The 12312-nt window shown below is 41.6% G+C and overlaps 1 protein-coding gene across 2 annotated transcripts in view; it reads left to right on the forward strand.

Moving 5' to 3' along the window:
• RNF121 (ring finger protein 121) overlaps positions 1-12312 on the forward strand; it is an 84665-nt gene that overhangs the window by 29267 nt on the left and 43086 nt on the right. For both annotated transcript variants that reach the window (XM_022565807.3, XM_089915256.1), the window contains 2 exons: positions 4777-4814; positions 7685-7826. In XM_022565807.3, the coding sequence (XP_022421515.1) occupies positions 4777-4814; positions 7685-7826 (180 nt within the window). The remainder of the gene's footprint in view (positions 1-4776; positions 4815-7684; positions 7827-12312) is intronic.

Consider the following 12312-nt stretch of genomic DNA (forward strand, 5'->3'; position numbering starts at 1 on the left):
AAGGTTAAGCATAGAGTTACATGTGACCAGACAGTTCCACTACTAGATACATGCTCAAGAAAAATGAAAGCATGTCTACACGAAAACTTGTAAATGAATGTTCGTAACAGCATTATTTGTAATAGCTCAAAACTATAAACAGCCCAAATGTCCATCAACTGATGGATGGACAAAGAAAATGTCGTATATCCATACAATACAATATTATTTGGTAATAGAAAGGAATGAACTACAATACCTGCTGCAACACTGAAAACATGCTAAGTGAAAGAAGCCATTCACAAAAAACCACATATTGTATGATCTCGTTTATATGAAATGTCAAGAATAGGCAAATCTATGGATAGAGATCAAAAGTAAATCAGTGGTTCCTTGGGCTGGGGGGAGATTGGAGAGTGATGGCTGACTGGTATGTGGTTTCTTTTTGGGGTGGTAAAAATGTTCTAAATTTAAATAGTGGTGATGGTGGCACAACTCTGAATATACTAAAAGCACTGAATAGTACATTTTAAATGGGTGAATTTTACGGTATGTGAATTAGATCTCAGTAAAGCTGTTGTTAAAAACAATTCAGGTGTATAGAGGTATATGACTGTAGGACAAAGTGTGGATGTGAGTGCTGGGATGCAATAGCAATTTTTTTTTATGATAATCCTTTTATTTTTTTAACTTTTAATTTTATATTGGATTATAGTTGATTACCAGTGTTGTATTTCAGGTGTACAGCAAAGTGATTGTAATAGCAATGCTTTTATATGCATATGAATTACCTAGGTATCTTATTAAATGCAGATTCTGATTCAGGAGGTCTGGGATGGATTCTCTTCCGCGGAGCACAGGCTCCGGACGCGCAGGCTCAGCGGCCATGGCCCATGGGCCCAGCCGCTCCGTGGCATGCAGGATCCTCCCGGACCGGGGCACGAACCCGTGTCCCCTGCATCGGCAGGCAGACTCTCAACCACTGCGCCACCAGGGAAGCCTTGGGATGGATTCTGAAGCATCTATTTCTTAAGCTCTCAGGGTGCTAATGCTTCTGGGCTGTGGATCATGCTCATCAAGGCAGTAAAGGATTTTTTTTTTTTTTTTTTCCAGTGAATGAGGTCAGTCTAAAGAGCCTTTCAGGATCCAGGAGGATTTGTCTAGCATTTTGCATGAAGGCAGAATGTGGTTTGGTGGAAGAGAGGGGCTGAAGGGACAAAGTAACCAGCCTGTGTAAAGACTCAGAGACCACCGAGTATCAGTATTTGTGGGGGATAGGAGGCCTGTTTGTGGTATTACACTGGTGGACCATGAGTCTTTCGCACCTGAGAAAATATCAGTCAACCGCAGATCATTTTCCATTTTTGTAAAGTTTTCTCTTGCCCTCTGCCTGACATTCTTGGTCTAACTTCTTTCAAATCTGGACCTAGGTAGATTGACATGACTAGAGACCTTGCGACATCCTAGGAGGGGAGTGATTGGTTGGCAAAAAGACATTCTGTGTATGGGTCTTAGGAGTGGGAAATGGGCCCATCAATCAGTAATCTTGCCCTGAGAACCTACCTAATTAGCTACCTGAGCTCTGGACAGGTCAAGTTTAGACTGACTGACTTCTTGGCCCCAGGTGAATAAACTCATTAATGAGGGAGCAAATAAAGATGTATTTCCAGATGGTACAGGTTAATTATAGGTATAGCTTATAGCTTTCCTTGTTTTTCCACCTGAGCTAGACTGATTTGGATGTAATTTTTAAAATCTTTTCGTTCAGCATGCAAATATTAAAGCCAAATCATGTCTTTACTCAGCATTACTCCACTCTGGTGCTCGTACTACTCCACGAAGTGCTAAATGGTCCTCTAAGCACCAAGTCTAGTCTCAGCCTTAGTGCTTGCCCTTCTCAGCTGTTCCCTGAGCTCTGAAAGCATTACTGCCCTGTGCTTCACCAACATTCAGTTCCCTGGCCTCTCTGAGTACTTTTTAAAGTACACTCACTCTCCTAGGAAGAAAGGCAATGAAATCACTTGGTCACTTGGAATATAATTACCCTCACAGCCCCACAATGAAGTCAGAAGACCTATTCTCTATTTTCCAGCGGGAGAAACAAAGGCACAAACAGTAGCATGCTTGACCACTATCTCATGGAGAGGTGTCCCCATGCCTGGTCCGGTTCTCTGAATCTTCCTTGTTTTCTCTTCAATGGACTTACCTTGCTTCTTTGAACATGTAGTTGTGTTGTTTTGTTTTGTTTTGACGTGTAGTTTTTTAAACATGATTTTCTGGGTGCCTCCAGAAAATGAATACTTCTTTCTCAGATGCTTATTAGGTATTTTTCAAGTGTTTGTTTACACTCCCATTTAAGCATCTCCACGTGGGGTGCTGGTGTGTCAGCATACTTACTTATTACCCTGTTGGAGGGAATTCTGTTCAATTTCACAAGTACTCAGTGAGTGCTTAATATACACTCAGCTCTGCTATTCTACTTGAAAGACGAAAAAGCAGTGTATTCTCCTCGGCTCTGTGGGATCTTCTAGGATGGGAGCAAGATAGACATAAGCAGGACTTGGACTAGGGCGAAGCAAACAAGGCTCTGGCCGCAAACTTGAAGGAGGCACTCACTCTCAAGGTCATGCAAGTGCAGTGTCAGTACCTGAAAATGTGTGCCTTCTTAAATTTTGAGCTCTAGGTCCCTTGCTTGCACCACCCTGGTCCTGGCCCTGGCCCTGGATTTAAGAAGCAGTTAGGTCACTTGGAAAGCATGTCTAAGATAACATAAGATTGTGGTCCTTGGGCTTCCCTGGTGGCGCAGTGGTTGGGAGTCCGCCTGCCGATGCAGGGGACACGGGTTCGTGCCCCGGTCCGGGAGAATCCCGCATGCCGCGGAGCGGCTGGGCCCGTGGGCCATGGCCGCTGAGCCTGCGTGTCCGGAGCCTGTTGCTCCGCAACGGGAGAGGCCGCGACAGTGAGAGGCCTGCATACTGGAAAAAAAAAAAAAAAGATTGTGGTCTTTAATTGTCTGCTCAGGTACCACCCAGCTGGGCCTTTCCATTTCCTGCATCTACTTGTCTCCTCTTGGAGGGGACCTCTGTCCTTCTGGGGGGATGAAGGACTGAGTCAGGTCACATGAATAAATTCTGTGAGGCAGTGTGAAGTAGGACGAGGAGGGTGGTTGACTTCATTACCCTGATTGGCTGGGGGAAGCCTTAGGATATTGTTTCTTCCCTCCCCTCCCCTGCCCTCTGTCTTCCCCTCTCCTTCCCTCTCCTCTCTTTTCTCTCTTCACCCCTCCCCTCTTTTCCTCCTCTACCCTCCTCTTTTCCTTCCCTCCCTCCCTCCCTCCTTCTCTCTCTTTCTTTCCCTCCCTCCCTCCCTCTCTCCCTCTCTTCCTTCCTTCCTTCCCTCCCTCCCCTTCCCTTCCTTCCTTCCTTCCTCAGCTGGGACACGTAGAAACCAGAAAGCCCTCTCTAAGCAATGGTGGACATTCCCAGTACACACACATAAAGGATGCATGGTAAATATGTACTGATTTTACTCAGTAGTAGTATGGAGTTCTGCCCATTTTACTTCAAACATCCCACTTAAGGTACTTTTCTGAAGTTATCAGACGAACAGTGGGAAACTGGGCCTTGAACTTCGTAAGAACTAAAGGAATATTTGTTGATTGATTCCTTTGGTGATTATGAGGGCCTTTCTTCTGTATATCAAGGAGCATTTTCAGCTCAGTTCAGTATAAGAATGTATCGAGTGACTTATGTACTGAGGCTTTGGGTATGCTTCTGTATGGCTACAAGGAAGTAGAAGACTTGAGCTGTGATCTCAAAGAACTTAGTAGTATTCTAGAGCAGTGATTTTTCAGCTGGGACAATTTTTGTCCCCCAAGGGACATTTGATAATGCCTGTAGACTTTTTTGGTTGTATCTGTGGAGATGCTGCTGGCATCTAGTGGGTAGAGGCTAGGGATGCTGCTAAACATCCTACAGTGTACAGATCCCCCCCACCCCCCCCCAAAAAAAAACAACCCAGAGAATCAACCAGCCCAGAATATCACTAGTGCCAAGGTTTAAGAAATCCTGCTCTAAAAGGATAAGACTAACAAATAGAACTGGAACTTTGAGGTTGGAAGGCCACACTGCTACTTTTTTTTTTTTTAACATCTTTATTGGAGTATAATTGCTTTACAGTGGTGTGTTAGTTTCTGCTGTATAACAAAGTGAATCAGCTATACATATACATATATCTCCATATCTCCGCCCTCTCGCGTCTCCCTCCCATCCTCCCTATCCCACCCCTCTAGGTGGTCACAAAGCACTGAGCTGTTCTCCCTGTGCTAGGTGGCTGCTTCCCACTAGCTATCTGTTTTACATTTGGTAGTGTATATATGTCCATGCCACTCTCTCACTTCTTCCCGGCTTACCCTTCCCCCTCCCCGTGTCCTCAAGTCCATTCTCTACGTCTGCGTCTTTATTCCTGTCCTGCCCCTAGGTTCTTCAGAACCATTTTTGTTTGTTTGTTTGTTTGTTTTTAGATTCTGTATATATTACACTGCTACTTAATAGCAGAGCAAGGACTTGGACTAGGGTGAAGCAAACAAGGCACTGGGCACAAACTTAAGCTTAGTTCACCCTAGTCTAATGGGGCCATTTAGAGTCAAATGGTATTATATGACAGAATATTTTATCTAGCTTCATGTCCCACAAATCCTAATTCATACTTTTAGCTCTAGCAGTGTGCGATCATTGTATGTTGGGCAGGGACAGTTCTAAGACAGTAATGGATTTTTATGGTGGTGTCTTTCTACAGGTTGATATGTCAGACCTCTCTCCAGAGGAGCAATGGAGGTAAGTGTGACAGTGTGGGCCCCTCTTGGTGGGAACTATAGATTAATCCTACTAATAGAGTTGTATATCTACCCTTTTTGCTTCCTTTTCTGTGGCAGGCAGTGACCTATGACCAATAGGACAGGTCATTTGAGATCTTTCCCAGTATTTGGGTCACTCCTGGGTAGCTCCCTCGGTCCTTGGGAGTAAATAGATTATTGCACCAAACCACCCATCTGGGTTTTGAATACTAGTTCTGCTATTTCCTAGCAATGTGATCTTGGGCAAGTTACTTAACTTCACACTACCTTAGTTTTCCCAATTTGTAAAATGAGGATCATAACAGTTGTTGTGAAGATCAACATGTATGAAATTCTTAGAACAGTGCCTGGCATGTGGTAAACTTCCAGTAAGTGTTACCTGCTTTAAGGATGATTATCATCATTAACATCATCATGATCCATGAAACAGGGCAGAGAGCGCTGTTTGAGAAAATGCGAGATGTGTCTTCTGATCTCAACTCTGCTACTAACTTGCTTTGTAACCAGAGTGAGTCAACAAATATTTCATTGTCATTATTTCTCATTGGTAGAGGAGTTTCAAAAGTGCTTGCCCCACAAACTTTATAAGGTAACTGACCAGTGAGCTGAAATCAACCAAGTAAAAGTTTAATAGTGAGAAAAAAACACCTCGTTTAGATTAAAACTATTGATTATAAAAAATGTAGAATGGCAAAGATATCAACTCATATGACAGGCCCAGCAAGATTTTAGGTGACTTTAAGCTTAATATGCACCAGTTGTGTACCTAAGCTACCAAAATACAGTTTGCGAAGATGTTCATTAAAAATATACTATCTGCTTTAAGGGAAGTGACAGTGCTACTGTGTTCTGCTTTGCTGAGTCCACATTGATTTTGTTGTAAACACTGCATATGAAGATCTTTAGCTAGATATGTCTAGAAGAAGGCAATCAGGATTAATGGTCTTCACATTATGTTATATGCATCGTGTATAAAGATCTAGAACTGTTAACCTAAAAGGGCCCAGGAAAATGATGGTAGAAACAGGATTGGTTTTTTTTTTTTTTTTAATAATAGTATGATAAATATTTGAAGGGGCAGCATTGGGAAAGAGAGAGTGGATATGTTCCAGAGTGTAGGATTAGGTCCAAAGGATTGAAGCTGTAGTAAGGTAATTTAGTCTCATTATCAGAAACATTGTTAATAATCGTGGTATATTGTGAGGCACAGAGCTTCCTGCTTCTTAAAGCTTTGGAATTTTATTCCTTCATAAGCACATATGAGTTCCTACAATGTGTCAGACACTGCTGGTTCTAGAATAGATTATTTTAAGAGGCATGTATTCTCAGCCAGTGGAGGTATTCAAACAAATGATTGCAAAAATAATTTTTGCATTGAGTGGTAACTTGAGCTAGGTGACTTCTGGTGTTTTCTCAGTCCTTTCTTTGATTTCTTGTTGTACACATCCATTCAGTTATATACTGTCTGAGAACAAGAAACTTATCTCTTATTATCTTTATAACTCCCCACAATCCTTGGGATTTTAAAATATCCTTTGCCCTTTTAGTTTAGCTTATCCTCACAACAACCCTATGAGGGAGGCAGAAAAGATAAGGACTCCTTTTGATGGATGAAGAAATTGTGATGTAGAGATGTAAATTTTCTTTGCTAAGGCCACATAGGTTGTGTCTGAACCTAAGTTTCTGACTCCTACCCCTATTATATTTTGTCAGATTCTGTCACCTAGGATTAAGTTTTATGTAAGGTGAACCCTTAGGTGCTGTGACTGCCAGGCTGACTGACATTTGGCTGCCCACCAAGTTTCCCCCCTCCTAACATTTTATTATGAAAAATCTCAAATATACAGAAAAGTTGAAAGAATTGTACAGTGAACACCCTTGTACCCACCACCTAGATTGTACAACTAACTTTTTGCTATATTTTATGATTTGTCTATCCATAATGCATCCCACTGGGTTCTTCTTGCTTAGTCTCTCATTGCCCTTGGGAATTCCATGAAGATACCATTTATGTTGTCCTTTCCCTTTCTCCCTAATACCCCTGGGTATGGAGAACTTGCACAAAAGCTCCTGACTACGGGTTACATTTGTACTTAGTTTCCTAATTCCTTCTTTATTCCTCTCCCTTGGCTGTAGGAGTGACTTTTCTTTCCTGTTCTCAGAGGAAGCTTTTTGCCTATACTGGCCAAGGGAATCACTTGTTGCCAGTCCTCGGGACCAGAGAATGCCAGCCTTTAAACTCTTAGATTAAATAAGAGTTTCCAGTTGTACTCTCCTTGAGCCCTTGAAGAGTCTATTTACCTGTGGTGGATACTGATAATGAAGTCACTGTTGGAATAGTGTAAAATTGAAGCACTACTGAAGTTCAGATTTTTCAGGCTTTAATCTTTGGGATCTCTGGTCCTGGCAGAGAGGGTAGGACAAATAAAGCCAGACTTTAACCCTGGAATTTGCACATATTTGCAATATTACTCCTTTATTGGTATCATAAATATCATTGAATAAGAGTATGAGCCTTTATGGCTGTGACCTCTCTGGGTTACTTTCTTCTTCCAGTGACAGGTTGAAATAGGACTGAAATGGAAAGGTATCAGCTGTTTTTAACATTGGGGCTGGGCAGCAGACCACCCACCTTTAACCCCAATACTTAACCTTGGTGACTAGGGCCCATAAAACCCCTGTTCTATTCCAAAATGCCTGTCCTCTAGGGCATGTGTGTTTCTAGCCCAAATTTCGTACAGTACAAGAGTGTGTTCTATGCTATGGACCAGTGAGATATCCCTGGAAAGCACTGCTCCTTTACCGCCACACCATCCCTGACCTAGCTCACCCCATCTGTTTGGCTTTCAGGGTCGAGCACGCACGCATGCATGCCAAGCACCGCGGCCACGAAGCCATGCACGCTGAAATGGTCCTCATCCTCATCGCTACCTTGGTGGTGGCCCAGCTGCTCCTGGTACAGTGGAAACAGAGGCACCCCCGCTCCTACAATGTAAGCCACTTTGCTCATTTTTTTGTTTGCCAGTCATCAAGAGACCCTTCTTAAGTATTCTAGGGTCCCACCTAACCCAGGCCACATGTAGGCAAGGAATAGATAATAATACTAAACTGTATGTGTGAATGGTGAATAGTGTATGTTGGGTGTGTGTTTAAGGGACAGGCGATTCAGATTGTGAAAACTGGGAAAGAACCTGAATGTACTTTCATAGCCAGAAAAAGTAGATCCTTCCTTTTAACATTTTGGGATAGATTCATGAAGGAGCTGTTCATTAGGAACTATTCAAATGGAGGGAGAGATGATCACTTGATTGGGAAGACCAAGCCTCCAATGAATCTTTAGATTAATATTTTGAAAATGCAGTAATAAAGAGGAGGCAATGTAACAAGTGGTAAGAAGGCAGGGTCAGAGTTAGAGAGACCTAAAAAGGCAGTTATAGAGGAAATAAGGAACAAAAACATAAAATGTACAGAAAACATACAGCTAAATGGCAGAAGTAAATCCTTCCTTATTAGTAATCACTTTAAATGTAAATGGATTAAATTCTCCTATTAAAAAGCAGAGATTGTTACATTGATTTAAAAAACCACATTATCCATGTTTATACTGTCTATAAGATACTCACTTTAGATATAAAGAAACAAGAGATAAAAGTAAAAGGATGGGGCTTTGCTGGTGGTGCAGTGGTTAAGAATCTGCCTGCCAGTGCAGGGGACATGGGTTTGACCCCTGGTCTGGGAAGATCCCACTAAGCCCATGCGCCCCAACTACTGAGCCCGCGAGCCACAACTACTGAAGCCCGCACGCCTAGAGCCCATGCTCCGCAACAAGAGAAGCCACCACAACGAAGAGTAGCCCCCACTCACTGCAAATAGAGAAAGCCTGCAAACAGCAACAAAGACCCAATGCAGCCAAAGATAAATAAATAAATAAATATTTTTTTTAAAAAAAGTAAAAGGATGGAAAAAGATATTTCATGCAAATGATAACCAAGAAAGAGCTGGTGGCTCTTAAATGTCAGACAAAATAGCCTTTAAATCAAAAAAGGTTACATGAGATAAAGAAGGACATTACGTATTGATAAAAGGTTCATTACAGCCAGAAGATGTAACAGTTATAAACATATGTGTACCTAACAAAGGAACCCCCAAATATGTGAAGCAAAAATTGACAAAATTGAAGGAAGAAACAGATGGTTCTACAATAATAGTTGGAGAGTTCAGTACCCCACTTTCAATAATGGATGGAATAACCAGGTAGATCAACAGGTAAAAGAGGACTTGAACAACATTATAAACCAATTAGACCTAACAGACATATACAGCATACTCCACCCAACAACAGCAGAATACATGTTCTTCTCAAGTACACATGGCCCATTCTCCAGGATAGACTATATGTTGGACCACAAAATAAGCTTCAGTAAATTAAAAAACATTAAAATCATAGATGCAACTACTCTGGATTAGGACACGGCAGGTAGTATACTGGATTCTTTTACAACTATTATCTTAGAAGTATTTAACCTTTTCAAGTATAACCCTTTTTTAACATAAAAAACTTGGCAAACATCCATGTGATAATAGTTGTACTTTGAAAGAATACGTAAACACATATAGTAGTAACAATAGCTAACATTTATTGAATTTATACTATGCCAGTCACTGTTCTAAGCACTTTACATATATAACTCATTTAATCCTCACAGTAACCCAATAAATACTGTTTTCTCCAATTACAGATGAGGAACTGAGGCAGAAAGGCTAAGTAACTTGCTCCGTTGGTAAAACCATTATTTGAACCAAGACAATTTTACTCCAGGGCTTTTAGTCTTAATCCCTAAATGATTCTTTTTCTCTAGTATGCTTTTTCAGACCTCTTGTAATAGGGCCAAAGATGCCCAGAGGTCTATAGCCCACAGGATGGGAACTGCTACACTATCTCATTTAACCCTCCTAATAGCCCATGATGTAAGTACTATGAACAAACTGAGGCCCAGAGAGTTCAGGCATGGAGGGGGGATACTAATAGAGCCAGGATTTAAACCCAAGTCTTCTGTTTCATATTTCATAATTTCTACTATACCATATGGTGCTTCTGGAAAGGATTTTCCATCAAGGGAACCAAGGGATAATATGGAGCATAGGCAGAAGAGAGACTAATCTTTGCCCTTGAGCTGGCACTTGTTCCAGACATTACTGGCCTATAGCCACCTCATGTGTTGTCATGCACCGCAAGTAGAGACATCTGTACCTTCAGGTCATAGTGCATGGAATGACCTCATGGCACCAAGGCTTTTTGAACTAGGCACCATCCAGCAGGCTGAGCCATCTGGGGTGGGGCTTCATATCTGGACCCTGCTCGTGCTTCACCCTGCCATCTGAGATAAGTCACTTGTTTTTCAGTGTGTGCTTATAGTACCTGCTCTATAAAATGGGGATTTATCAGGATGGTTTAATTGAGCCTGGAAAATACAAAAAATCATAAACCAAATGTAGAGAGACCCCTTGGAATTTCTGTGCTTGAATTTAGAAATAATTATATATTGTTGGCTAATCTGCAGAGATTTCTGAAAACCTCTGAAGAAGTGAGGATGCATAATGTACTGCAGTGGTTTTCAGTATGTACTTTTTTAAAAGGCTGTGGAGTCCTTTCTTCAAACAGTATCTTAAGGAAAAACCCAGTGTAGAAAATAAGAGGATGCTCTTCTTGGGCTGGTAACCCTGACCCCTCCGCTTTCTCAGGAACATCTATAGGACACATCAGAGTGTTAGAAAACCACTGATGTGTCATTCATTCATTAATCTTTTTTTTTTTTTTTTTTTTCTTTTGCGGTACGTGGGCATCTCACTGTTGTGGCCTCTCCCGTTGCGGAGCACAAGCTCCAGACGCGCAGGCTCAGCAGCCATGGCTCACGGGCCCAGCCACTCCGCGGCATGTGAGATCTTCCCAGACCGGGGCACGAACCCATGTCCCCTGCATCGGCAGGCGGACTCTCAACCACTGCGCCACCAGGGAAGCCCCATTAATTAATCTTTAATAGGAATGTGATTGTGACTTAATGAGGCCAGTTGTTGTAAGGAACACGCACAGTTGTCTCATTACTTTATTGCCACACCCTGTAAACATGCTGAACTACATTGGTGAGAGGACATGCTAACATTATAGCATATCTTACACTGAGAAACTTAAACTCATATCTTTAGAAAATTGGAAGAAGAAATCTGTAGCAGCTTTATGCTGCTCTTATACAATAATGATCTATATTGCTTTTGTTAAAACTTTTATTAACTTGGGTACAATGAATGTTTTTACTGCTTTGATTAAAGTACTAACTTTGGAGGAAGAAAAATTGCCCAAGATGCCTGTACATAAGGGCATCTCCTGTCCTTTTTCAAGCTTATCAGAAGTTGGAGCTGTTTGCCTTGCAGCAGTAAATACAGTGGAATTAGACCATCTGGCTTGATTAGCCAGCTCTCATGCTTCCTGGCTATATGACTTTATACCTCTCTGAGCCTCAGTTCTTCTTATCTCTAAATTGGGGGGATAATATCTATCTCCTGGGTTGTGAAGATTATATAAAATTGCATGGCAAAGTGTTTTGTAAACTCTAAAGCTAATGTTAGTGACTTTGTTCCTCCTACTCCTAAGAGAAAAGTCTCAAGACATAAAAATATCTTCAGGTACTATTTTATGTGGAAGTGGAATAGATTTTATTTTTATTGAGGACAATTTCACATAACAAAATTCACAGTTTTAACTGTTTTAAAGTGTATAATTCACTGGCTTTTAGCACATCCACGTTGTTGTGCAACCATGGCCACTATTTAGTTCTAGAATGTTTTTGTTACGCCAAAGGAAACCCCATACCCATTAAGCAATCACTTCCCATTTCCCCCTCCCAGCACACCCTGGCAACCACTAATCTGCTTTCTATGTATTTGCCTATTCTGTATATTCATATAAATAGAATCATATAATATGTGGCCTTTTGTGCTTGGCTTCTTTCACTTAGCATAATGTTTCCAAAGTTCTTTCATATTGAAGTATCTACCAGTATTTCATTCCTTTTATGGTTGTGTAATATTCCATTGTGTGGATATGCTATATTTTGTTTATCCATTCTTTAGTTGATGGACACTTGAGTTGTTTCCACCTTTGGGCTATTTTGTTTTGTTTTGTTTTTTATTTATTAATTAATTTTATTTATTTTTGGCTGCATTGGGTCTTCGTTGCTGCATGCGGCTTTCTCTAGTTGCGGTGAGCAGGGGCTACTCTTCATTGCGGTGTACAGGCTTCTCATTGCAGTGGCTTCTCTCGTTGCAGAGCACGGGCTCCAGGGCACGCGGGCTTCAGTAGTTGTGACACATGGGCTCAGTAGTTGTGGCTCGCAGGCCCTAGAGCGCGGGCTTCAGTAGTTGTGACACATGGGCTCAGTAGTTGTGGCTCGCAGGCCCTAGAGCGCAGGCTCAGTAGTTGT

Source organism: Delphinapterus leucas, chromosome 7, assembly GCF_059928025.1.
Source record: "Delphinapterus leucas isolate spDelLeu-1000000601 "Yukka" chromosome 7, BTC_Dleu_Yukka2, whole genome shotgun sequence".
Classification (NCBI taxonomy): domain Eukaryota; kingdom Metazoa; phylum Chordata; class Mammalia; order Artiodactyla; family Monodontidae; genus Delphinapterus; species Delphinapterus leucas.